The sequence below is a fragment of the Lepidochelys kempii genome, chromosome 5 (genome assembly GCF_965140265.1).
Source record: "Lepidochelys kempii isolate rLepKem1 chromosome 5, rLepKem1.hap2, whole genome shotgun sequence".
NCBI lineage: Eukaryota > Metazoa > Chordata > Testudines > Cheloniidae > Lepidochelys > Lepidochelys kempii.
Window position 1 is genome coordinate 121,076,928 of NC_133260.1, and position 25,573 is coordinate 121,102,500.

The window sequence follows — 25,573 nt, forward strand, 5'->3', positions numbered from 1 at the left end:
CATAGAAAATCCAATGTTTATAGCAATAACATAGTTTATTTGTGTTTGGTAGATTCTACAATGCACTATTACATACAAAAAATTGCATTAAAAGAATGTTGTTTAGATTGCAAGTCAAGGACTGAAAAGTTAGGAAATTCCAGATTTATGGTTACTTGTACAACTGTAATTCTATCCCTTTGTGAATCAACCCTGTGCACTGAATAAGGCAGTGATTCTGTGGGAATAAAACAGCATGAGATTATGTAATTAGACAGTACTTGTACTATAATACATACACAAAATTAAATTGCACAGGTAACCTTAATTTTGGTATTTCCTAACTTTCAAGTTCTTGACTTTGCAACCTTAATAACTTTCTTTAAATGTCGTATTTATATTAGTTTTTAACTTCACGCAGTTCTTTTTCATTTTTGTGGGTTATTTCTTAGAGTTATTTTTTAAAGGAAAAAGATGAAAAAATAATTCTATTATGTACAACTGAGGCATCCCCATGTCACGAGCAGGGTTTGACTCCTGGACCTTCAGCACTGTAACACAAGCTACTACCACTGGAGCTAAAGGACTAAGGCCTAACTAGGTTAATTGGCAGCAGGAGAAAGCTGTTAACCAAGAAAGTGATGGACCACTGGGTTTTGTGGGTAGTGGTAGGGGGAACCCAGCTGGCTCTTTCTCTCCATGGTATGAGATTAGGACGCCTGAACCCATATGGTATTCTTGGAAGATGGGGAGAAAATGGATCACTGGTCAAGTGCTGGGGGTTGCTCCGGGAGAAGCTGGCCTAGCTCTCTTTCCTGTCAATCAAGAGGTGGTGGGTTTCTGCCCCATGCGACACATACAGCTCTGGGGTCATGGACCAGGTCTAGAGGGATATGGAGCCCAGCCCATCTCTTACTTCCACTCCATCGCTACAGTTGCTTTGGTACTCACAGTACAGTATCATCTGCCACTGCTACTTTGGCAGCCTACAGAATATTTGTATTTTTAGTGAGTATTTGGCAGGGTGCCAAAAATTTCCTGAGGAACAAAAGAGAACAAAATAAGGATTTTTAAAAGTTTAATAGAAAAATGCAAATGGCGTTTCATGGGATAAAGAAAAGGCACTTCAGCAGGGGAATAACTCTCAGGCTACTGAATATCAAAGGTCTGCTGCTAACAATGGAGGTGGGAGAATTTCTCAAAGAAAAGGTCATAAGAATATTCTGAAACAGAGATGGTAGCCAAAGTAAATACAGAGGCTGTTACCAGCTCCCCCTGTGATGTTGTGGACAACTTATATGGAGTGACTGTACTGCATGAATTATCGGAAACTACTCTGGGATGTCTAAAAAATTCATCTTAGCTTGGTTAACCTATTCAGTTATTGTCATTAGATTCACTCTTCCACCTCAATAACAATATCTCCTTCTGAAATAACACGGGCCTGAATTGAGGTATACAGTATGTAAGAGATCACTTCCTTCTGGCTGCTTACAGGAAACTTTAATACTTTGAAATTTGACATGCCAAACTTGTTCCATAATTTCATACAAATAATGGGCCTCATTCTCATCTGATTTATACTAGTCTGAATCAGTAGTAATTGAAGTGAAGATAATGGAGTTAAAAAGATAATGGTGTGAAATCTGTGCAAATGAGAGGAGAATTGGGCCCAACGTATCAAGAAAATAATTCTCACCTTTGATTTGTTTTTCACTCCTGCTTTCATCTGCTATAATTTCTGGTGCTAATTTTAACAACTCTTTCAGTTCCAAGCACGATGGAATCTCAACTTTCTGTCTGAAGTTTGTTGTCTTCTTGGATTCTAATTCAACAGGCAGCATTAATGACTGAAAAAATAATAAATACAGTATACTGAGATAGGTAAGGTTTAAATTTGTGATTTTTTGCTTTTACTATTTAATTTTGATTTTTTTAGTTTTAAATAGTTTGCAGAAATTTAGACTAAGACTGTCTTAAGAGTAGAAAGAGGGCTCAATTCATGGGAAAAAGAAATCAAACTAAAATAAATGACTTATATTCACAGAAAAAAAGTCAAGCGTGGTACTGGTGTAAAAATAACTGGAGGAACTGATTAGTGCTACAGGCAGTGCTGACATGATGCCTGCTCTTGTTCGTATGGTGTCAGAGAGGGACTATACCCTCACTCTCCCTTTGCACCATGGTTTGGCTGTGCTGAAAAAGCACTAGATATAAATACTTGAATTAGGTTTAATTAGTCCTGCTACTCAGCATGCTCCCTGACTACTTCTTCACTCCTTCAGTGATGCATCTACTCTGCCCTCCCCAGTGCCATTCTGCCTCTGCAGAGACATAATGTGCCTCGAAGTGTAAGAAATATTATTTTTAAAGTGTTGCAAAACTGAGCATAATAGTAAAAAAGACACTTACCTGAACCTTCTCTTCCCCCTCCACCCACCCATCCAAGACATACACACAAAGGCTAGATCCTTCTCCACTTGGTTTCCACTTTTGATCTGATGTCACCAATCTAGCATGTGCTGGTGCATCTGACCATATCAGAAATAGACACCAAAAGTGGAGCTTCCCATCACAGGCCTCCAAGAAAACAAAACCAAAAAACCTGATTTAAACTAATACTCTTTTTTAAAAATCTTGGCTAATGGAGGCATTTGGCACATTTTGCAAAAATTAAGGGAATTCTGTTTAAGTGACTTACAAGTCACTTTTAAGTCAGAAGACAATTACGTATATTGATAAGTGTATTAGGCAAGCAGTCACTAAAATCACTGGGATGAAACTTATTTATAATACCTCCTCATCGTTTAAAGACATTCGACAAAAAATTTCCTTAGCTACATGTAGTTCTTTTTCATTTTCGTGTGTCTCTGCATTGCTTTGGAAAGTCAAACATTCCCTATAAAAGATCAGCAAAATAGCACAAGTGACTTCTCTTTAATTTGTTGTTTTATATTCATGATGCAAAGTTTTAATAGTAACCTTGATGACAATACATGTCAGAAAAATTATTAAAAACCTACAATTTTCTAGGAAAACAATTCTAAGGCATGCTGTAATAATTTGAACATTAAACTGACATGATACCTGTTCATCGTACTTTCCAAGAATTGCTACTTTTAGGATAGACCAGTTTTAGAATTAATCATTGTCACAACATTCAAACTCCCCAGTCATTTGAAATTGCTTTACATTGCAGGATTGTAGAATCTCATTTTCTTACCAAAATACGTTTTTCTGATATATGAAGAGCTTTTATGATTTTGTACAAATCAAAATTTCTTGAATCCTTCAGTTTTTATAAACTTTTACTTTTCTTTCTGTGAATCACTGTGTATGTATTAATGCAATGAAATAAGACAAAGTCTGTTTAATATTAAATAAAATTAAAATCTAAAAATGTTCTTCAAAGGCGAACTGATAGGCTTTTAAATACAAAAGAAATAAAAAGGAAGAACTAGATTAACACTTGCTCTGTGAAGGAGTGCAGGAAGAAGGAGAGAGTGCATAGAGTCACTTCCCAGTGCCTTGTCCCCCATGTCTTTAAAGGCTTTATGATTGTAAAATGCACTATTGTTCAGGGAGTACACTTCCTCGCCAACTCTGGGGCACCACTACCTCTCAGAAATAATAATTTTGATTTAAGAGTATAAATTACTAAAGCCCATATCCTGAGATTTTTATTTCGTTTTAATTTCAGTGGAAGTATGCCTGAGTAAAGGATGGCTCTCCTTTGTGGATAATTCTCCCCAACTGTTCCATGGAGGAAGCATTGTTCCCCAGCTGGAGCAAGCTGCTCGGACTGCCAGCAAACGGTATGGATCAGTAGGAGGCCAGTACCATTCACATGAAGTCTGCATGCCTTCATACCAGTTCTTGGCCTCCGGTTACCACCCTCCTCCTTTGCTTTCTACATTTTTGGCAGCATATTTCCAGTGGAGACAGTAGAAAAAGAAACTGACCTCTCACACAATCTGAGTGTCACATTTAGGAGCTCAGCCAAGGACAAGAGACAGGATAATGCTGAAAACTCCTCCCAGTCAGCATTGGAGGGAGAAGGAAAAAGGAACACATATAAACACAAACACTTTAAGGGCGAGGGCATCTAGTAACTGAGGCCAGGATCACTCTCTCCGGCTGTTGGGGATGAATTCCTCCCCAGAGGAAGAACCTCTACTTTATTTATGGAGGGGTTTTTATTAATCCTTACTTCTAGAGCATCATTTAAAAAATAAACAGCAGAAATGTCCAAATGTATGTTTCATATAGTCAGTGTGAACCAGTATAAATGAATCTGCTTATATAATAAGATTAGTAAATGTTATGAATCAGACATGAATTATGGTGGCTATTGGATTACATTCCATACAAATGAATGATGAATTGTAACTAAACTGAACATACTTTTAGAGATTGTACTCTCAGATATAAATACAGGAGTCCTTAACTCTATAAAATAAAATACTGTAGCTAATTGTACAATATATGTATTAGTATGGTATACATATACTTATATGTATATATTGGTGGTATACTATTACTATAAGATGCTTAAAATCCAGCAATTCAGTACACTATTGGAAAGATTTTATAAAGACTGAGGGCCCAATATGACTGAGATATGCATATTATTATATTATCTGGAACTAAAAAAAAAGGATTGAATTCCTCTTGCCCAACAGAGATGTGTGTGTGTCATGAATAAGGCGGTGATTTAGTCATGGAGGTCATGGATTCTGGCAGCTGCGTGAGGCAAAGGAGACTCTCACAGCTGGGAGCTGCCAGCGGAGGGGGACCCTGGAGCTCGGAGCCCCTGGAGCTCCCAGCCTACTTGGAGCTGCCGAGGCTTCTCATTTTATCATGGATATTTTTAGTAAAAGTCAGGGACAGGTCACAGGCTTCTGTGAATTTTTCATTATTGCCTGTGACCTGTCTGACTTTTACTGATGTAAGCAGAGTCAGAATGAGCTCTACCCTGACCTCTGGTGGTGAGCTGTGGAAAAGGACTTCAGGGGCTGATCTCGTTTGCATGGGCACACCCACCCTGCCTAGCATGATGGACTGCTTGCCCAAATGGTCACTTTGGCTGCTGTGGGATCCCCAGTCTCTTTGTTATTGGGGCAGGAGTAATAAAGGGTTGTTATCCTGGTTATGTGACTCAAGGACAGTAGAACTGTACTTGGCATTTTATGATGGAGGGACTTGCCCTCAACTAAGTATCACTCGCTAGGCAAGGGACATGGGTTCCAAAACCCAGTGAATTGAGAGAGAGGTTGGGGATAGGTATCTGTACTTGGTAGTGTGGGTGCTTTCTGAGGGCCTTGAACAGTGATTTGACCCCTCTACTGTACACTGTGTAATAATGGAGCTAATTTTGACTCTATTAGGAGTCTTGTTACATGCTGCAGAGCTGAAATCACTGATACCTAGGTCTAAGTATTAGACCTACTTTGAGTTAGTGGTGCACCAGCATTGAGGTTCCCCTACTACCAGCTAAAATCACTGAGAGCTGAAGTTACTAAGAGCTGAGCTCACTGAGAGTTGGGGGGGCTGAAGACAAGTTGGTGAGCGGCTAGCAGGACAGCTAGCGGAGAGGCGCATGGAGAAGATGGCAGGGTGGCTGGCGGAGAGCAGTGGCCAGCAGGATGGCTGGTGGAGAGGCGTAGCTGGCGGTGACCCCTGCAGCAGAACCCCATGGAGAGGTGTGGCAATCGGCCATCAACCTGAGCAGTGGAGCACATAAGAGGCCCCCCCATACCTCCCCTCACTTCCACCCAGGCTGGGAGGTAAACTCTGCAGATGAACGTCTGAACTCTGGGGGCTGCACTGACCAAGGTCAGAAACTGTGGATGGGATGACTGTTGGGTTATTGGACTTAAGACCCTGAGGGGAAAAGGACACTGCCAAACTTACTTGGGGGTGGGTCTTTTGCTCATGGTTTGCGTTATGAATCCTGTTTGTGGTGTTTCCGCAATGTAATGCCGCATTGTTTCCTTCCTTTATTAAAAGGCTTTTGCTACACTCAGACTCTGTACTTGTGAGAAGGGAAGTATTGCCTCTTAGAGGTGCCCAGGGGGTGGTATGTAATTGTCCCAGGTCACTGGGTGGGGACTCAAGCTGGTTTTGCATTGTATTAGTGAAATGGAACCCCTAGATACTGAACCCGGTCCTTGTTGCTGCCAACTCTGATGGGCAGATGGCTTACACTGAAAATATCTGTGACAAAATCTTAGCCTTAGTCATGAATACCTAATTTAAAAAAATTAGGGACAAATTTTAAAACTTTATCTCCATTTGTGTACAAGCAATTCTGTATGCACAAACTTCTGCTTGCACCATTTTCAAGTGCTAACACATTTAAGTGCATTTTTCAAGTACTATCAGCTGTGCATGCAAATAATAAATTCTATCACTTGCGCACACAGGTGATTGGATTTGCCTATGCAAATCCAATTTCAACAAACAGTTTGTGCATGCAAGTCTATATACCTGCACATACAGTTAACATTTAAAAAGTGCATGCACAAATCTGTGTGTGCACAAATGTAAGCCAGACTTAGACACCTTTGAGAAAGTTTCACTGAATTAAAAGAAAAAACAAGGTATGTAATGATGTATCACAAAGTACCCATATCGGAGGGCAGATTTGAATCCTGGTTGGTGACAGCCATTTGATTCATCTCTAGCTGGTTTCATTTATTCATGGTAACAAAGATTTTTTCTTAACTGTTATGCATAATCATAATGCCTACTATGGCAACAGGAAATACTGATGCCATTATTTTTTCCCAATATCCATGCAGTTGCTTTCTTGAAACTGTATTCTTAAGCGCCACTGGTATAAATTCCAGAACTACCACCATACCACTGAAAGGAGAGAGTGATGTTTCTTGACACCACCTGCTTGAGACGCCTTTTTCTTAAGCATTAGCTTGGTGGATATCTATGTCATAACACTACCTGCCTTTTAGGGGTTTCCCCATTGCACCTAAAGTCAGAGAGCATTCTAGCTTTTGTGTCAGCAATTGCTAGAGTCTGGAAATAGTTCCTTCATCTTCCTCCTCACTTCTTAAAAAAAAATTGGCTCAAGTATTTTTTCCACAGATATTTTTTCTCTTGAACATTGTCTGAACTTGTGTAACTCACCTCCCCTACATTTTTAATTCCTCTATTCTGTTGGTTTTGCTTTTTAGTACTTTATATTCTTCTATACACACACACAACCTATTAAAAGAACATTATTTAGGATGGACCAACTTCTGTTGGTGAGGGAGACAAGCTTTGAGCCACACAGAGCGGTCCTTCAGGTCTGGGAAAGGTACTCCAAGCGTCACAGCTAAATCCTTGTATGTACTAACTACTTATGCTAAACAATCTGTTCCATCTTGCATTTAGGTGTGACAGTCAGAGTACCTTTCCCAGACCTGAAGAAGAGCTGTGTGTGACTCAAAACACTGTCTCTCCCACCAACAGAAGTTGGTCCAATAAAAGATATTACCTTACCCACCTTGTCTCTGTAATATCCTGGGACCATCATGGCTACAACTACACTGCATTATTTAGTTTGCAAAGTCAAGCATTCAAAAGTTAGAAATGTGCAAACTTAATTAAGTCCCTTTGTGCATATCCATTCACAGTCTTTAATGACTATTTTTACTCATTTTTTCCACAGTACCCCCGACCTTATTCAGTGCACGGAATGGATAGTCCTCACTTAATAGCTAGTAAATATTTTGTTTTCTTATTGTTTAATGGGTGGCCCCCGGCCTTATTTACTGCACCATATTCAAACCTTGCTCTGAAGGCAGAATTATTCATCTCATGGGTACCTAGCCTCTGTTTGCCAGAAGCTGGGAATGGGCAACAGGGGATGGATCACTTGATCATTTCCTGTTCTGTTCATTCCCATTGGGGCATCTGGCATTGGCTACTGTCGGAAGACAGGATACTGGGCTAGATGGACTTTTGGTCTGACCCACTATAGCCATTCTTATCTTCCTGTACTGTTCATCAGAATAATGACTTAATTTTCATAACACCCTGTCAGATAAGGGGATATTATTATTATCCCCATTTTACAAATGGAGAACTGAGGCATCGAGGGCCAATGGGAATGCGGTGCCTAGGTGCTTTTGAAATCCCAATAGGTACCTGTCTGCATCTTTAGGCACACAAATACACTTAAAAATCTGTCCCAAAGAGGATTAAGGTCAAAAGAATCTACTACATTGGATGCCCAATCTGAAATACCTAGGACGTGACTTTTCAGATTACTTAGCATTATATAGCACTTTATATGCTCAAAGCACAGTTCCCATTGACTTCAGTTCCAGCTGTAAATGCTCAGCACTTCTGTAAATCAGACCCCTGGGTCTCAAGTTGAGCACAAAGAAAATGAGGAACATACAGCTAGTGACTATTTCTGAAAAGTTTGGCTTAAAAGACTTGCTTAGCATTACATAGGAACTCTTTGGCAGAGACCGGGATAGAATCAAGGTCTCTAGGGCAGCATTCAACTGACTTAACCACAAGACCATCCTTTTTCCTCCTGCAGTCTCCTGCCTCATTCACTACATACCTTACAACTTCTGCAACAAAAGGCCGGGTTCCTGCAGACAACATTCTCCTTCATTACATAACCCTGATTTATTGCCAGAGCATGTGTACTGAATGAGGCAGGGGTCCTACAGAAAAAGATTGTATGACAATGCATCTGCAAAGGGGGGTTGAATTACAGTTGCACAGGCTACCGTAATTCTGGCATTTCCTAACCTTTGAGTGCTTGCTTTTGTAATCTTAATGATTTTATTGTAGTTGTTTGAGTGTGTAATTTGATTGCTTAAAAAAAAAAATCTAACTGAAAAAAATGGAAATTCCATCATGTGATATCATATTGACACCCACATGTTTCATCAGCACAGTTGGAGCCTTTAGATCCACCCCTCAGATGTCTTCCATATCAGCATGATTTAGCCGCAAAGCTCTACTTAGCATGTGTGAACTGAGATTTTTCAAAGGCTTATAACTTGGCCAAATTTGTGTAGATATTCATGGAGATGACAAAAGACACATGCCTGGCAGAAAGGCAACCCCCCTACCAAATTTCATATCCCTGAATTTTTCAATGTGAACAAAAGAAAAAAACAAACATATTTTTCACTAGCCTTGTTCTCAGAGACAGGTGAACCATTCTGGCTGAAACATTTGCAAAAATAAACAGCCTGAGGCAGAAACTTGGTATGGAATGTTTCAACCCAAATGGTTAAAGTTTGACAAAGATACACGCAACTGAAAACAAGGTCTTATAATGAGGAGTATTGGAAAACCTTAATAATAGGCCTATAATATTTTCTTAATCATGGAGTATTTTAATTATTTGTTCTGTGCTTTCACTGAGGAAAGTTGAGTATTTAATAAATAAAATTATTATAAAAAAGGTCAAAACATTAAACTAGCTAATGAACAATTTCAGGTAACTTGGTGGGCAAATGAAGAGTATTTAATAGTCAACTGGATAAGTTTTGCATGCTGCCCTACTTTTCTTTTTTCTTTTGTTTAATTTAAACAGCAAGTTAAGATCTCGATTCTGCAATGAACTTTATGCAGGCATAAATCCAAATCCTGCCCATTTAACTCAGTGGGAGTTTTGACTGACTAAGGAGGATTGGGTTCTTTTAAAGCTGAACATTGTTTCAGCACTGCAAGCTGTATTTAAAAAAAACCCACAGAAACAATCAGACATGTAGGGCTCTAAAATCATACCACCTCTCTTATTCTATTTTCTTTAACAATGTATTTAACCTCCATCCTACACATTCTTCTTTCCATTACAAAGAGATTAAGTTTTTTAAACCAATTACATATCTTATTTCATTGTAATTATAAAGAAATCACAGCTGAACAAAATCCATAATGAAATAACATGAGTTAAGATGCTAAAGTGGCAATATTAAGCACGCTTATGATCCACATACATACAAGAGGAAGAGGTTTTATGTTCAAAATTATATAACAACTTTGCAAGTACCTGAAAAGGTTTTCTTCAGTCAAAATCTGTCCTTTAGAATTTAAGAGGGGATCCTTCACTAAGAAATTTTTTAGTCTAGCCAAGAGGGTATGCAGAGTAGGTAGTTGTTTACGATATTCTTCCAAATTATCAACAAAAACAAGTTCATCTGCAATATATAAATCTTGAACGAGATAAGAAAAATAATAATACAATAGCAAGAAATTTAAAAGGGATACGAAAAATCTAAACAGTTAAAATTGTGTAAAAAGACAGCTAAGTATTTGCAATTTTTAAATTTATTTTAAATGTTCATTGTTTGTAAAGCGTTTAGAATCTTAAAGCGACCCTTTTTATATTTCATTTGGCAAGCACTGATTTCCCAGCCCCCTGGCTTATTTTAAAAAAAGCATGTACTAACAAGATTTCTTTCTATTCACTTCCTTGTTTGTGTACTAGCATCTGTCAGATAAAACTTTACAAATAGGGTTTTGTTGGGTAATTTACACATATAAATGAGACCAGTGTCTGGGTACTGTATTCCCTTTGCTGGGAATGAAGTACTCTTATGTCCTTCATCTCTACAGTATAATGTGTATATATAGATACAACATAAAATTTACCCTTCCCACTCTTAAAATTTGGCAACAGCAGTGGATTTATTTAAAAGTCAAGAAAACATTTAAAATGCTGAAGTACAAAACATCAGAATATAGCCATTTTAAGATACTTCAAATTATGGGCCTTAGCTATTGGATAAGGTCCCTTTTCATTCATACTTTTACACTTTTTATCCTGAGCAGTTAGCCAATATTCAGCACTATGAGTTGTTTCTGTTAGGAGGAGAAAATGGTGATGAAGTCAGGTATTTCTTTGATGCAATCCTGTTTATTTACAAATAATGTACACAAAGTATCTAGGGTGACCAGACAGCAAGTGTGAAAAATCGGGACGGCGGTGGGGAGTAATAGGCGCCTATAGAAGAAAATGCCCCAATATCAGGACTGTCCCTATAAAATAGGGACATCTGGTCACCCTACCTGTATCCCTGACCACAGTATGAATCAAAGAATTGAACACAATTTCCTTGCTTAGAATTCTAAGTCTCTTTCCAGCCAGCATGCTGTCCAGAAAGCTCTCTCTCTCTCAGCTTTCTCTTAGTGTTGTGTCCAGTCTTGGCTGTCTGCCTCTTTCTGACTGCTTCAACTCACACAGGGTTTGTCTACACTGCAATAAAATAACCGCAGCCAGGCTGTGGGGCTATAAAACTTCACTGTAGACGTTTGGGCTCCAGCCTCTGAGATCCCACTATGGAGGAGGGTCACAGAGCTTGGGCCCCAACCCGAGTATCTACACTGCAATTTTATATCTCCACAGCTCAAGCCCCACGAGCCTCAGCCAGCTGACTTGGGCCAGCCGTGGGTGTTTTATTGTAGTGTAGACATACCCCCCCCCCCCCACACACACACAGCTGCAATCAAATCAGTCCGCAGTCCCTGTCTTTGCATTCCGTCTAGTCTTTGGGCAGTGGCTTCCATTGTTTCATCTATTACTAAACAAAGGGGCACTTAATTTGTTTCCTCATAGCCTGAATGGAAGGAAGGGGACCAGCATGTCCAACAGTTTGAATTAGATTTGTGATTGCCCACAGATCAAAGACAAGCTCGCTGGGAGGCAGCCAACAACCTCCAACATAAAAACATTACTTCTAAAGAAAGATCTGACAAGTCTAGGGCTGCTTTCCACTTGCAGAGAGGCACAAAGCAGCTGGAGTATGACTCACAAGGGGAACATTTCAGAGTAACAGCCGTGTTAGTCTGTATTCTCAAAAAGAAAAGGAGTACTTGTGGCACCTTAGAGACTAACCAATTTATTTGAGCATAAGCTTTCGTGAGCTACAGCTCACTTCATCGGATGCATACTGTGGAAAGTGTAGAAGATCTTTTATACACACAAAGCATGAAAAAATACCTCCCACCACCCCACTCTCCTGCTGGCAATAGCTTATCTAAAGTGATCACTCTCCTTACAATGTGTATGATCATCAAGTTGGACCATTTCCAGCACAAATCCAGGTTTTCTCACCCCCCCCCCAAACCCACTCTCCTGCTGGTAATAGCTTATCTAAAGTGACCACTCTCCTTACAAATGCTCAAATAAATTGGTTAGTCTCTAAGGTGCCACAAGTACTCCTTTTCTTTTTCAGGGGAACATTTAACTCCAAATTTAGATCTCTATGGAACATAAAAAGGAAGCCACTTTCAGTAACTTTAAAGTTTTGAACATTTAAAAATATCAATTTTGCACTTTCACATTAGAACTTTCCTAGACATTCTACTTTTCCTAAGGCCTTTCAAGGACACTCCATTTTGGGGTACCATAGAGAGTTGCCAAAACTGTGCAGAGTTTGAAAGCTATACAAAACAAATAATTTCATATAAAGAAACCACCCATTCAACAAGTAATGCCTTACTAAGAGACACCTCATTGAAAGATGGCTCATTTAAAAATGGCTATGAAAGCTGCTAGGGCTGCCTACAAAGTTTACAATATCTCCCAATCATGGAGCTTACAATCTCTGCTGTAAAGCTTGTAAGATCCCCAACCAAATGGCTCTATATTTATTTATTTATCAAACAAAGCATTTAAATGCAAAAAATCCCCCAAACATTAATGCAAATTAAGGCTGAGAAATTAAGCACTCAAAAGTCATTCAGAAAGTTGTTTGTTCCCCAACAACATTAATTTGACTATACTGCACCAATGCAATATTTTCTATTACTCTTTTCCTTGCTTAATATACAAGTAGGATATGAATTCAATACCACATACCCTAAAACAAGGCTAAAATAAGGCATAATTGAGCCCTCAATTTGCATAACAATGCTGCATTTATAATCCTGATGTAGTAATTCTTCAATGGTCTGTTTTCATCAAATGGTTCTAAAGGGCTTTAAAGGTATGAGAAATGGCTTAGTTTCCAATTAGTCTTAATATTTAATTACTTTAATGCATTTTAATCATTTTAATTAGCATATTTGCTTGCTAGCTTCAATAACCTTGTTATCATTTAACAATTAAGCATATGCTCAGCTACTTTACTGAACAGGGGTGGATATAAGCACATTCTAAATTGCTTTATTGAGATGGGGCCTTATAGCTGGAGCAACCTGTAGTTAAGGACACATAAATGTCTGTTAAAAACTGCTATTTTAGCTTACAACTACTCAATTTTTATCTTGGGAGTTGAAATTTTCAGGCTTTACTCTTTACCAAGGATGAATATTTTGAGAATGGTTTAGTGAGTTCATTTGTTTCATCCATCTTTGAGTACTAGGAGAGTGGAGGGAAAAACATACATTTGCCATTTAAAAAAATATTATTGCAATCAAATTATATTGCATTCTTTGAGACACAGTATAACTAAAAACTGTATCATAATGCATATGCACAAGAGAACATGGTTAAGGTTACCCATGGAACTTTCAAAAAATGGCATGAATAATCGTAAAGTGTAACTGTGCAATCTTAATTGTAGTTGAATTGTAATTCTGTAATATATCTGCTGTGTTATCATACACACTTTGGTCTCGATTCAGCATTCCATTCCTATTGATCAAAATACTAAAATGTGTGGGTAAATCCACTAACTTCATTGGGACATAAGCATGGGCTCAAATGCTTCGCTGATTAGTTATAGATTTAAGCACATATTTAAATTAGGGCTGTCAATTCATTGCAGTTAACTCACATGACTAACCCAAAAAAATTATGACGATTAAAAAAATTAATCATGATTAATTGCACTGTTAAACAATAGAATGCCAACTGAAATTTATTAAATATTTTGGATGTTTGTCTACATTTTCAATATATCTATTTCAATTCCAACACAGAATACAAAGTATTATTTTTTATGACAAATATTTGCACTGTAAAAATTATAAACAAAAGAAACAGTATTTTTCAATTCACCTCATACGAGTATTGTAGTGCAATCTCTTTCTCATGAAAGTGCAACTTACAAATGTAGGTTTTTTTGTTACATAACTGCACTCAAAAACAAAACAATGTAAAACTTTAGAGCTGCAAGTCCACTTAGTCCTACTTCTAGTTCAGCCAATTGCTAAGAGAAATAAGTTTGTTTACATTTACGGGAGATAATGCTGCCCACTTCTTAATTACAATGTCACCTGAAAGTGAGAACAAGCATTCGCATGGCACTGCTGTAGCTGGCGTCGCAAGATATTTATGTGCCAGATGCCCTGAAGATTCATATGTCTCTTCATGCTTCGGCCATTGTTCCAGAGGACATGCTTCTATGCTGATGACACTTGTTAAAAAAATAATGTGTTAATTAAATTTGTGACTGAACTCCTTGGGGGAGAATTGTATGTCTCCTGCTCTGTTTTACCCACATTCTGCCACATATTTCATGTTATAGCAGTGTCGGATGATGATCCAGCACATGCTGTTTGTTTTAAGAACACTTTCACTGCAAATTTGACAAAATGCAAAGAAGATACCAATGTAAAATTTCTAAAAAGATCGCTACAGCACTCGATCCAAGATTTAAGAATCTGAAGTGCCTTCCAAAATCTGAGCGTGATGAGGTGTGGAGCATGCTTTCAGAAGTCTTAAAAGAGCAACACTCTGATGTGGAAACTACAGAACCCAAACGACCAAAAAATAAAATCAACCTTCTGCTGTTGGCATCTGACTCATGATTAAAATGAACATGTGTCGGTCTACACTGCTTTGGACGGTTATCAAGCAGAATCTGTCATCAGCATGTCCCCTGGAATAGTGGTTGAAGCATGAAGGAACATATGAATCTTTAGTGCATCTGGCATGTAAATATCTTGTGACACTAGCTACCACAGTGCCATGCGAATGCTTGTTCTCATTTTCAGGTGACGTTGTAAACAAGAAGCAGGCAGCATTATCTTCTGCAAGTGTAAACCAACTTGTTTGTCTGAGCAATTGGCTGAACAAGAAGTAGGACTGATTGGACTTGTAGGCTCTAAAGGTTTACACTGTTTTATTTTTGAATGCAGGTTATTTTTGTACATAATTCTACATCTGTAAGTTCAATTTTCATGATAAAGAGAAAGCACTACAGTACTTAGGTGAATTGAAAATACTATTTCTTTTGTTTTTTACAGTGCAAATATTTGTAATAAAAAATAAAGTAAGCACTGTACACTTTGTATTGTGTTGTAATTGAAATCAATATATTTGCAAATGTAGAAAATGTCCAAAAATATTTAATAAATGGTATTCTATTATTGTTTAACAGTGCGATTAATCATGTGATTACTTTTTTTAATGGCATGATTAAGCGCAATTAATTTTTTTAATCGCTTGGCAGCCCTAATTTAAATGCTTTGTTGAACTGGAGCCTTTATGCTAGTACAATTCGCACTGAACTGGACACAGCTGGAGTTGGGTGCAAAACAATTTATAGTCATCCCAACGTGACCTCTTGCTGAGAACAGACATTATAAACACAACAGAATGGCTATTAACATTTTAAACGAACAGGACCTGATTCTAATCTCACACAGAGATAAATTTGGAAAAATTCCACTGAAATCATTGGTTTCAGAGTAGCAGCCATGTTAGTCTGTATCCGCAAAAAGAAAAGGAGGACTTGTGGCACCTTAGAGACTAACAGATTTATTTGAGCATAAGCTTTCGTGAGCATAAGCATAAGCTCACTGTAGCTCACGAAAGCTTATGCTCAAATAAATCTGTTAGTCTCTAAGGTGCCACAAGTCCTCCTTTTCTTTTTACTGAAATCATTGGCTTTCTACACATAAAGATGATATGTGAGCCCTAGTTTACACTACAAACTTATGTCGGTATAACTACATCGTTCAGGGGTGTGGAAGATCGCAGTTATACTGACCTAACTCCCAGTGTAGACAGTGCTATGTTGATGGGAGGACTTCTCCCCTCTCGGGGCGGTGCATTACCTACACCAATAGGATAAGCTCGCCCATCGACAGAGGTAGTATTCATTAAGTGCTGCAGTGGCGCAGCAAGTGTAGACAAGTCCTGAAAGGTGAATTGGGCCAATTCTGTAAATTGGAATTTGAATGGAATACCGGACCCAAATTTGGTTTTCAGCATGTTTACTCACCCTCCAGTTATGCCAACAGAATTGTACATCTTTTAATGATTGTCACAGGATTTCCCAAGTTTTACTTTGTTTATATTTATTCATGGTTACAGAATAATAATTCGGAAGTCAATCTGCATACATTTTTTAATTATTTGAGTAATTTGCTATGCTAAGCTTTATATTCTTCACGCTGAACAAGTTTGTTTTAAACAAGTATCTTCAAAAGATGCACATTGCTACATTTTTTATACTTGTCAAAATAAAAAATGATTAATAAAAACCTATGTGGGTCTGTGAAATTAAGTGTAGTATTAGAATCAGAAGGATAACCATAATAAATATTTAACATTCACAAACAGGCCTGGAAGGAATACTGCATTAATAAAACAAGTTCTTGAGGAATAAATCTTGGCCTTACTCTGTTTGAATTACAAATTCAAAGAGGCCATTCAGAATTCCATCTCAGGTTTTCATTAATTTGACACTATGCATCTTTTAAAACCAAGATTAGGATAACTATGTCATTAGAAGCATAATATTAATTCCTAATTACTTCTACTTATCCGTAATTTTCTATTTTTTTTTTTTTTGGCTCTCTCTGTACAGATCTAAAGCCTCAGAGAATGCAAGCTGGTATTGCACTGAACACTGCGCACTACTTCCCAACATTAGCAGTCTCTCTAGTAAGCCACTGATGAATTAGTTTGTATGCCTTTCAAATACTTCAAAAGGGTACAGGAAGGTAGTTTATTAAAATGAGTCCGAAAATTTTTTTTCCTTAATAATTAAATTGTTTTCTTTTTAAGTTTCTTTCTCAAACAGCAATAATTGAGCAATATGTTTTGCTATTGGACATAACCATGTCTTAATTACTTTGTATACATTAATCAATGTTGAACTGTTAATTCAGTATAAGATTCAACAACATACAGAATAATTTACAATTCTCTCTCATATCAAAATACAATTTAATCTCTTTGGCTTGTCAATTCATTTTTGTATAAGTATAATTGTAAATTATTATTTTTAATTTGCAGTTAAATATCATTAAACATTTTTATTGTCCAAATTTCATACTCTTCTTTTTCTCTTTCAGAGACAGTTATCTATGGAAATCTAGCTCTACTAAAGTTGTTTAAAGTGTCAAAGTAACAAGTAGATAATATAAAACTTGTAAGATTGACCAAACTACGGAGCAAGCAGTTAGCCTCTCTTTGAACTCCTATAATGTGTATAATATATACAAATATTCAAGAGTAAATTAGACCTTGAACAGGAATAAATATCCTTTGCAAAGTTTTCTGATGTATGTAATATAACTTTAGGCATCTGATTTTTTGTTTTAATGTGGACTTTTTTAAAAGTGCTTTTAACGTTATCAGGTGAATTTAGATTAGTGTACTTTCAACTATTAACCACAGTATGCCTGCATTATTGATAAGAATGGTATCTTTACTAGTAAACATTATCTGGATATCTTGTACAATGCTGTACCAAGAGCCACCCGGGTCCTCTACGTGGCTCTGGGACATAACTCTGTTTAAGTGATTGCATTGTTTCACTTTCCCAAAGTGGTAAACTTCTAGCAACTGCTTTGGATCGAGTGCATAAGCAAAAACGTGTGATGCAATCTGGAGCAATGATTATAATGTGAATCATAATTTCAGATTAATTAATGAAGCCCTTATACATAATATTTAGGGTGTTCTAGGCACATTGTACTGTACATGTTGAGGCCTCACTAATCTGAAAGCTTACGAGAAGACACAGTATTATCAGGGAAGGAATTGCCCTGTGTGAACCACCTTTCTCTCCAGTAGGGAAGCAGAAAAATAAACAGCTTAGTTCTTCTCTTCCTTTAGGGAGAAAATGTGGAAGGGGGGTGGAGGAGGAGGAAGAATGTACAGTAGGCATCTCCTTCGTCCTGTACTCCAAAAGAACCTAAGCTCTTTGAAGGGGCCCTAACAAGACCTATCAATTGCCATTCCTTTTTCCACAATGTACAACTGGGCCAGTCAGCCTTCAGGTTTATCTCGATATGCATCTGGTAGACAGGCTCTGCTTCTCCAGAAATAAGGGATTCTCGTGGCTTTATTGTTCATATTTGTGCTCTTTGTTCCTCTTTGGCAGTTTTATATATGCCACGATTTCCCAGCTGTTGCTCACACTGTGAAATGTTTCAGAGTAACAGCCGTGTTAGTCTGTATTCGCAAAAAGAAAAGGAGGACTTGTGGCACCTTAGAGACTAACCAATTTATTAGAGCATAAGCTTTCGTGAGCTACAGCTCACTTCCTCAGATGCATATCGTGGAAACTGCAGCAGGCTTTATATATACACAGAGAATATGAAACAATACCTATTCCCACCCCACTGTCCTGCTGGTAATAGCTTATCTAAAGTGATTTCCAGCACAAATCCAGGTTTTCTCACCCTCCACCCCCCCACACAAATTCACTCTCCTGCTGGTGATAGCCCATCCAAAGTGACAACTCTTTACACAATGTGCATGACAATCAAGCTGGGCTATTTCCTGCACAAATCCAGGTTCTCACATCCCCCCCACCCCCATACACACACAAACTCACTCTCCTGCTGGTAATAGCTCATCCAAACTGACCACTCTTCAAGTTAAAATCCAAGTTAAACCAGAACATCTGGGGGGGGGGGGTAGGAAAAAACAAGAGGAAACAGGCTACCTTGCATAATGACTTAGCCACTCCAAGTCTCTATTTAAGCCTAAATTAATAGTATCCAATTTGCAAATGAATTCCAATTCAGCAGTTTCTCGCTGGAGTCTGGATTTGAAGTTTTTTTGTTTTAAGATAGCGACCTTCATGTCTGTGATCGCGTGACCAGAGAGATTGAAGTGTTCTCCGACTGGTTTATGAATGTTATAATTCTTGACATCTGATTTGTGTCCATTTATTCTTTTACGTAGAGACTGTCCAGTTTGACCAATGTACATGGCAGAGGGGCATTGCTGGCACATGATGGCATATATCACATTGGTGGATGTGCAGGTGAACGAGCCTCTGATAGTGTGGCTGATGTTATTAGGCCCTGTGATGGTGTCCCCTGAATAGATATGTGGGCACAGTTGGCAACGGGCTTTGTTGCAAGGATAAGTTCCTGGGTTAGTGGTTCTGTTGTGTGGTATGTGGTTGTTGGTGAGTATTTGCTTCAGGTTGCGGGGCTGTCTGTAGGCAAGGACTGGCCTGTCTCCCAAGATTTGTGAGAGTGTTGGGTCATCCTTTAGGATAGGTTGTAGATCCTTAATAATGCATTGGAGGGGTTTTAGTTGGGGGCTGAAGGTGACGGCTAGTGGCGTTCTGTTATTTTCTTTGTTAGGCCTGTCCTGTAGTAGGTAACTTCTGGGAACTCTTCTGGCTCTATCAATCTGTTTCTTTACTTCTGCAGGTGGGTATTGTAGTTGTAAGAAAGCTTGACAGAGATCTTGTAGGTGTTTGTCTCTGTCTGAGGGGTTGGAGCAAATGCGGTTGTATCGCAGAGCTTGGCTGTAGACGATGGATCGTGTGGTGTGGTCAGGGTGAAAGCTGGAGGCATGCAGGTAGGAATAGCGGTCAGTAGGTTTCCGGTATAGGGTGGTGTTTATGTGACCATCGTTTATTAGCACTGTAGTGTGACCACACCACACGATCCATCGTCTACAGCCAAGCTCTGCGATACAACCGCATTTGCTCCAACCCCTCAGACAGAGACAAACACCTACAAGATCTCTGTCAAGCTTTCTTACAACTACAATACCCACCTGCAGAAGTGGATTCACTCACCAGCAGGAGAGTGAATTTGTGTGGGGGGGTGGAGGGTGAGAAAACCTGGATTTGTGCTGGAAATCACTTTAGATAAGCTATTACCAGCAGGACAGTGGGGTGGGAATAGGTATTGTTTCATATTCTCTGTGTATATATAAAGCCTGCTGCAGTTTCCACGATATGCATCTGAGGAAGTGAGCTGTAGCTCACGAAAGCTTATGCTCTAATAAATTGGTTAGTCTCTAAGATGCCACAAGTCCTCCTTTTCTTTTTACTGTGAAATGTGAAGACGTTCCTGGGAATTTTGTGAATCAGGACTGCGATGGCATTGCTGATTGCTATGGAGCAGGCACTATGAGAGAATTAAGTAAATTAGTCCCAATTATTTCAGGAAAAAAATTGAAGTATTTAGGGATCATAGAATCATAGAATATCAGGGTTGGAAGGGACCCCAGAAGGTCATCTAGTCCAACCCCCTGCTTGAAGCAGGACCAATTCCCAGTTAAATCATCCCACCCAGGGCTTTGTCAAGCCTGAAAATTGTGCCACATTTCTGTCTGGATATCTGTGTGCACAATTCCAATGAGAATTGAACTGCAGACACTGGGAGGCAGCTGCCTGAACAGAACATTAGAGGGATTAAAAATTGAGGGCCTCATTCTCCATTCAGTTACAGCAGTTTTACATTGCTGAAACACGATTCGTTTTGGTGGAGTTACACTTGTGTAAAACTGGGGAAATGGAGTGGAGAATCAAGCCCTGTCCAGATAACTTAATCCGACTAAAAAGGGCATGATACTACCATCATCAAGATATTGTGACAGTTCAGGATCTTATATTTCAGATTTTTGTTCTTGGTGGTCTCTTTGGCTACAAGTAGTAATGGCCTGCATAGTATCAGTCAAAGTTATGTTGTCTGAGTCCAATTTGGCCATGGAATAAAGAATTTTTTTTGCTGTTTTTTGTTTTTATTGAAGGAATACAATAGTAGTTAAATATATCTTAATATTTTTTCCAAAGAAATTGGGAGCTCCTGCTTCATACGTTAAGATAATTTGGGGCTGATGGTGGCCCAGGGTAAAAAGAGGAGATTACTACTGAGAAGAGAGGAAAACAGAGGCATGAGATAATTGGGAGAAACTCCTACTTGTTTTGCCCATTGATGGAAGAGTTTGCAGATGAAAGCTGATGATAATCCTTTGGGTCCTGTTAGGCGGTTGGAAGAGGTCACCATTTCTACAGCTAGTCACTACTGACCCAGTCAATGACCACCTTGAAGGGACAGAAGAATGTCTTCTGCCAAAGCAGAAGTTACTTGTGGCAGACTAGAACAGCTGAGCAGCTGTGTGAGAAGCTTCTCTTGCTCTAAAATGAGCTGCCCAGTTTGTAAAATGCCTAGCACAGAAGTGAGCAAACTACGACCCATGGGCCACATCTGGTGCACGGGACCCCCCTGGCCGGTCCCTGAGCTCCTGGCCCAGGAGGCTAGCCCCCAACACCCTCCCACCCCCGTGCTGTTCTCCCTTCCCCCACAGCCTCAGCTCATTGTGCCACCGGCACAATGCTCTGGGCATCGGGGATGCGAGCTCTTGCCAGGCAGCGCAGCTGCCCAGTGCTCTGGGCTGCCCAGTGGCATGGCTGTCTCAGTGCTCTGGGCTGCCCAGTGGCATGGCTGTCTCAGTGCTCTGGGCGGCGTGGCTGTAGCACCGCCAGCCCCCGGTGCTCCAGGCAGCGCGGTAAGGGGGCAGGGAGTGGGGCCGGGGGGGTTGGATAGAGGGCAGGGGAGTTTGGGGTGGTGGTCAGGGGGCAGGGAACAGGGGGGTTGAATGGGACAGGGGTCCTGGGGGGGAAGTCTGGAGTGAGAGGAGGAGTTGGATGGAGCGGCGGGGGACAATCAGGGGCAGGGGGCCCGGTGGCAGTCAGGGGACAGGGACAGGTCGATGGGGCAGGGGTTCCCAGGGGGCTGTTAGGGGACAGGGAACAGGGGGCAGGTGTGTGGATGGGGCAGGAGTCCCAGTGGGGCCATCAGGGGGCAAGAAGCGGGGGAGGGGTTGGATGGGGGTGGGGGCCGGGCCACACCTGGCTGTTTGGGGAGGCACAGCCTCCCCTACCCAGCCCTCCAAACAATTTTGGAAACCTGATGTGGGCTTCAGGCCAAAAAGTTTGCCCACCCCTAGCCTAGCACAATGAGTTCCTGTATTAACAGATTTCAGAGTAACAGCCGTGTTAGTCTGTATTCGCAAAAAGAAAAGGAGTACTTGTGGCACCTTAGAGACTAACCAATTTATTAGAGCATAAGCTTTCGTGAGCTATCATATTCTTGAAATACATCATACTCCTTAGTTTGAGGTGTGTGTACACAGTATTATATTACTATGCAGGTTATATTTTAATACTGCATTTGAGTGCTCTATAAATACGTTTTAAATGACTGGTTGGACTAAATTGTTTATTTTTTAAAAAGTAACTTTAATGCAAATAATAAGGTGACAGCCTGAAGTCCCAAATCAGCAAAGCATTGAATTACATGAGTAATTTTAACCAAATGAGTAGTCCCTGAACTCAAAAGGGCTACTCATCTGTTTAAATGCTTTGCTGGATTAGGGCCATAATAGCAGTCTTCTTTTTATTCAAAGAGCACTGCAACATGGCGTGTCAACGTAGGGTTGCCAATTTTGGTTGGCGGTATTCCTGGAGGTTTCATCATGAGACATAATTTTTAATTAAAGATTGATCTTTAATTCCTGGAGGCTCCAGGACAATCTTGGAGGGCTGGCAACCCCGCTTCAGCAAGGCAAGGGTTAAGGAGCTTCTCTGGATACAGGAAGCCACCCCCATTGCCTCTGCTGGCATGCTCCCAATGGCTGGAGCATTCAAAAGAGAGCAGTGCAACTCAGTTTGAGCTGACTGTGGAGGACAGCAGTTGGGTGCAGCAGCCTCCCACCAGGAAGTCACCTGGCCTCCAAGCTACTACCGGGATTGAGCATCATAGCCAAGCCACTGGAAGCCTGTTGACTATGGTAGCTGAAGGTGAGGACTCACCATTGCCACCAGAGGAGATTCAAGACATGGATCAGAGGTGAACACAGTAGGGACATTGGAGGGACTGGAACAAGGGGTAGGAAGTGACCCAGGGAGCACACTTATGCATATCAGGCCATAGTCCATGTACAAGGACTACTGCTTTGAAGGGCCCTGGATCAGAACCTGGTGGGGTAGTGTGGGCCTGGGTTTCCTACCTCCCCATCACTCCCACCAGAGGGTGACACTACCCCAAATTATAGCCAATAGGCAAAGCAACCTTTGGACTCTCGCCAGTGGTCCTAAACTGTAGCTGCCAGGGAAATCGCCCCTTGGAATCTTGCCATGAGGTGTTACACTTTGGAGTACTGCTATCCCAGAGCACACCATCAAACCCGCAACAAGCAAGTACAACATAGACAATGTCAGTGCATGCTTCCTGATTCCAACATGAGCCTCTGCCTGATTTGGGGACCACCACTTAAGATTGTAATATAGTTTGTTATCAATTGGCCATTCAGTTCTTGGGTTGCTGAGGCTGTCAATTCATGTGAACTTTACAGTGGTTTCTGTTAAGTGGATACCAGTTCATTAAGAATTGAGCTGAGAATGTGACTACCAACTCCTTCCATCCAGGTCAATAAACAGTGGTATTATCTTTCAGTCATGGCAGACGATGGTTCAAATCCTGCAAGCATATTGGAGTTAAATTTGAGTGAAAGGAACTACTTGTGTAAGGTTAAGTAAATGCATATGTGTTTGCAGAATTGGGACCTTGATCTGTTTTCAAACCAGTGACCTACAGATGAAAAACTATGAATGAATCACTATAAGTAAGGGAAATTAGTAAACTTGATAGTTACCTTGATCTTGTGCTTTAAGTACTGGGACATAGTCAGGCTTAACACAAATAACTTGGGTGAATTCTTCTTTGTAGTCATTCTTCGTAAGTAAATAGGCTTCTTCTGTGTCAGTCTGTGAGTAGGGATTTGAACTTGGAACAACTTCTATGAGTTCATTATTAATATGGAATTCCGTGCATGAAATTGGTTTCCTAAAATCCAGAAAGTGAGTTTTTTTCAATGCATTCTGATGCTTTTTGCAAAAACACTATGTAATATAAAGTTATTGCATATTGTCATGATTCCTCAATCTATTAAACCCATTTATCAATAACTTATCTTTTTATAACCCTACCCCTTTTAACATTGAAAATGATTGTCTGACAAAGACTGGCAATGATACAGTGCACTTATATTATGATTAGACACAATCTAATTATGCCTGGTCTGTGACCAAAAATATACAGGAAGGCTAAATTCAGATTTGGTGACTGTGTCCAGTTCTGAGTGCCATGTTTTAAGAAAGGTGTGGACAAACTGGAGGGATTCCAGAGGACATCAACAAAAATGATAAGATTAGAAAACCTGACCTGTGAGATTAAAATAATGGAGCATGTGTAGTCTTGAAAAAAGCAGACTGAGGGGGGACCTGATAACAGTCTTCCAATACTTTAAGGGCTGTTATAAAGAGGACGGTGATCAATTGTTCTCCATGTCCACTGAAGGTAGAACAAGGAATAATCAGCTTAGTCAACAGCAAGGGAGATTTAGGTTAGATAGTAGAAAAAGCTTTCTAACTATAAGGGTAGTTAAATACTGGAATAGGAAGGTTGTGAAATTCCCATCACTGGAGGATTTTAAGAACAGGTTAAAGGAATACCCATTAGGGATAGTCTAGGTTTACTTGGCCCTGCCTCAGTGAAGGGGATGACCTCTTGAGGTCCCTTCCAGTCCTACATTTTCTATGATTCCATAAATCGGTGCATTGAACTGAGTTACATCTATCTGTACTTACAACAGGTCTGAATTTGGTTCAAGAATGGAAATGTTCACGAGACCTCAATATCACTGAATTTCAGTGCATGGTACCTCAGATTTAGCTAGAAATATAAGAAAGAAGCTAGAAAGAAGACCTCTTTACTATATACTTTTATATCTTTGAATTTTCTATACTACAGAAAATAACACATATTACTAACACACTACCAGGCAATTTGGTGTCCCAAGTAATGGCAATGCAATGATGCTAGGGCCAAGTTCAGACCCAATATAAACAGGTGCAATACCGTGGACCTCAGCACAGTTGCATCAAGTGCTCAATTTCACCTTAAATTTACATGCAAATATGATTAGGGGCTTTTGCCAAGATTAATTCCTATATGAAACAAATTGGAAATCTTAAATTATATTAGGAGCCTAAGTCTCATTGGAAGTCAATGGGACTTAGGCACCACAGTAACTCAGATATTTTTGAAAATTTTACCCAAAAAAGAATTTTTAGTTAGTCACAAATGAAAAATATTTACTCAAGTGTTTTGTTCTCATTTATTGATACCTCTAAACCCATTCCAGCATGTCTTCACTAATCATTAATTACAAATTTCCCAAATAGTATCAGCAGAATCCATAATACATTTTAGTTCATGCAGCAATTAAATATGGTGCCTTTGAAATTCCTAAGATAGAGAAGTATCTTAACAATTTAATATTTTACTATCTATTTGAAATTGCAAACAGTAATTCAATTTCATTTACACCAGTGCAACCTCACCTCTAGATGTAGTAATTTAAGATCTTTTATTTTAAATTAAAAAGAATTCAAAT

General features: G+C 39.5%; 1 protein-coding gene across 1 annotated transcript in view; it reads right to left on the reverse strand.

Moving 5' to 3' along the window:
• Positions 1-25,573, reverse strand: part of SHOC1 (shortage in chiasmata 1) — a 119,165-nt gene that overhangs the window by 69,295 nt on the left and 24,297 nt on the right. Inside the window, exons 5-8 of the mRNA XM_073346129.1 lie at positions 23,771-23,961; positions 10,007-10,169; positions 2,776-2,878; positions 1,679-1,829 (exon numbers count right to left, since the gene is read on the reverse strand). Of these exons, the coding sequence (XP_073202230.1) occupies positions 1,679-1,829; positions 2,776-2,878; positions 10,007-10,169; positions 23,771-23,961 (608 nt within the window). The remainder of the gene's footprint in view (positions 1-1,678; positions 1,830-2,775; positions 2,879-10,006; positions 10,170-23,770; positions 23,962-25,573) is intronic.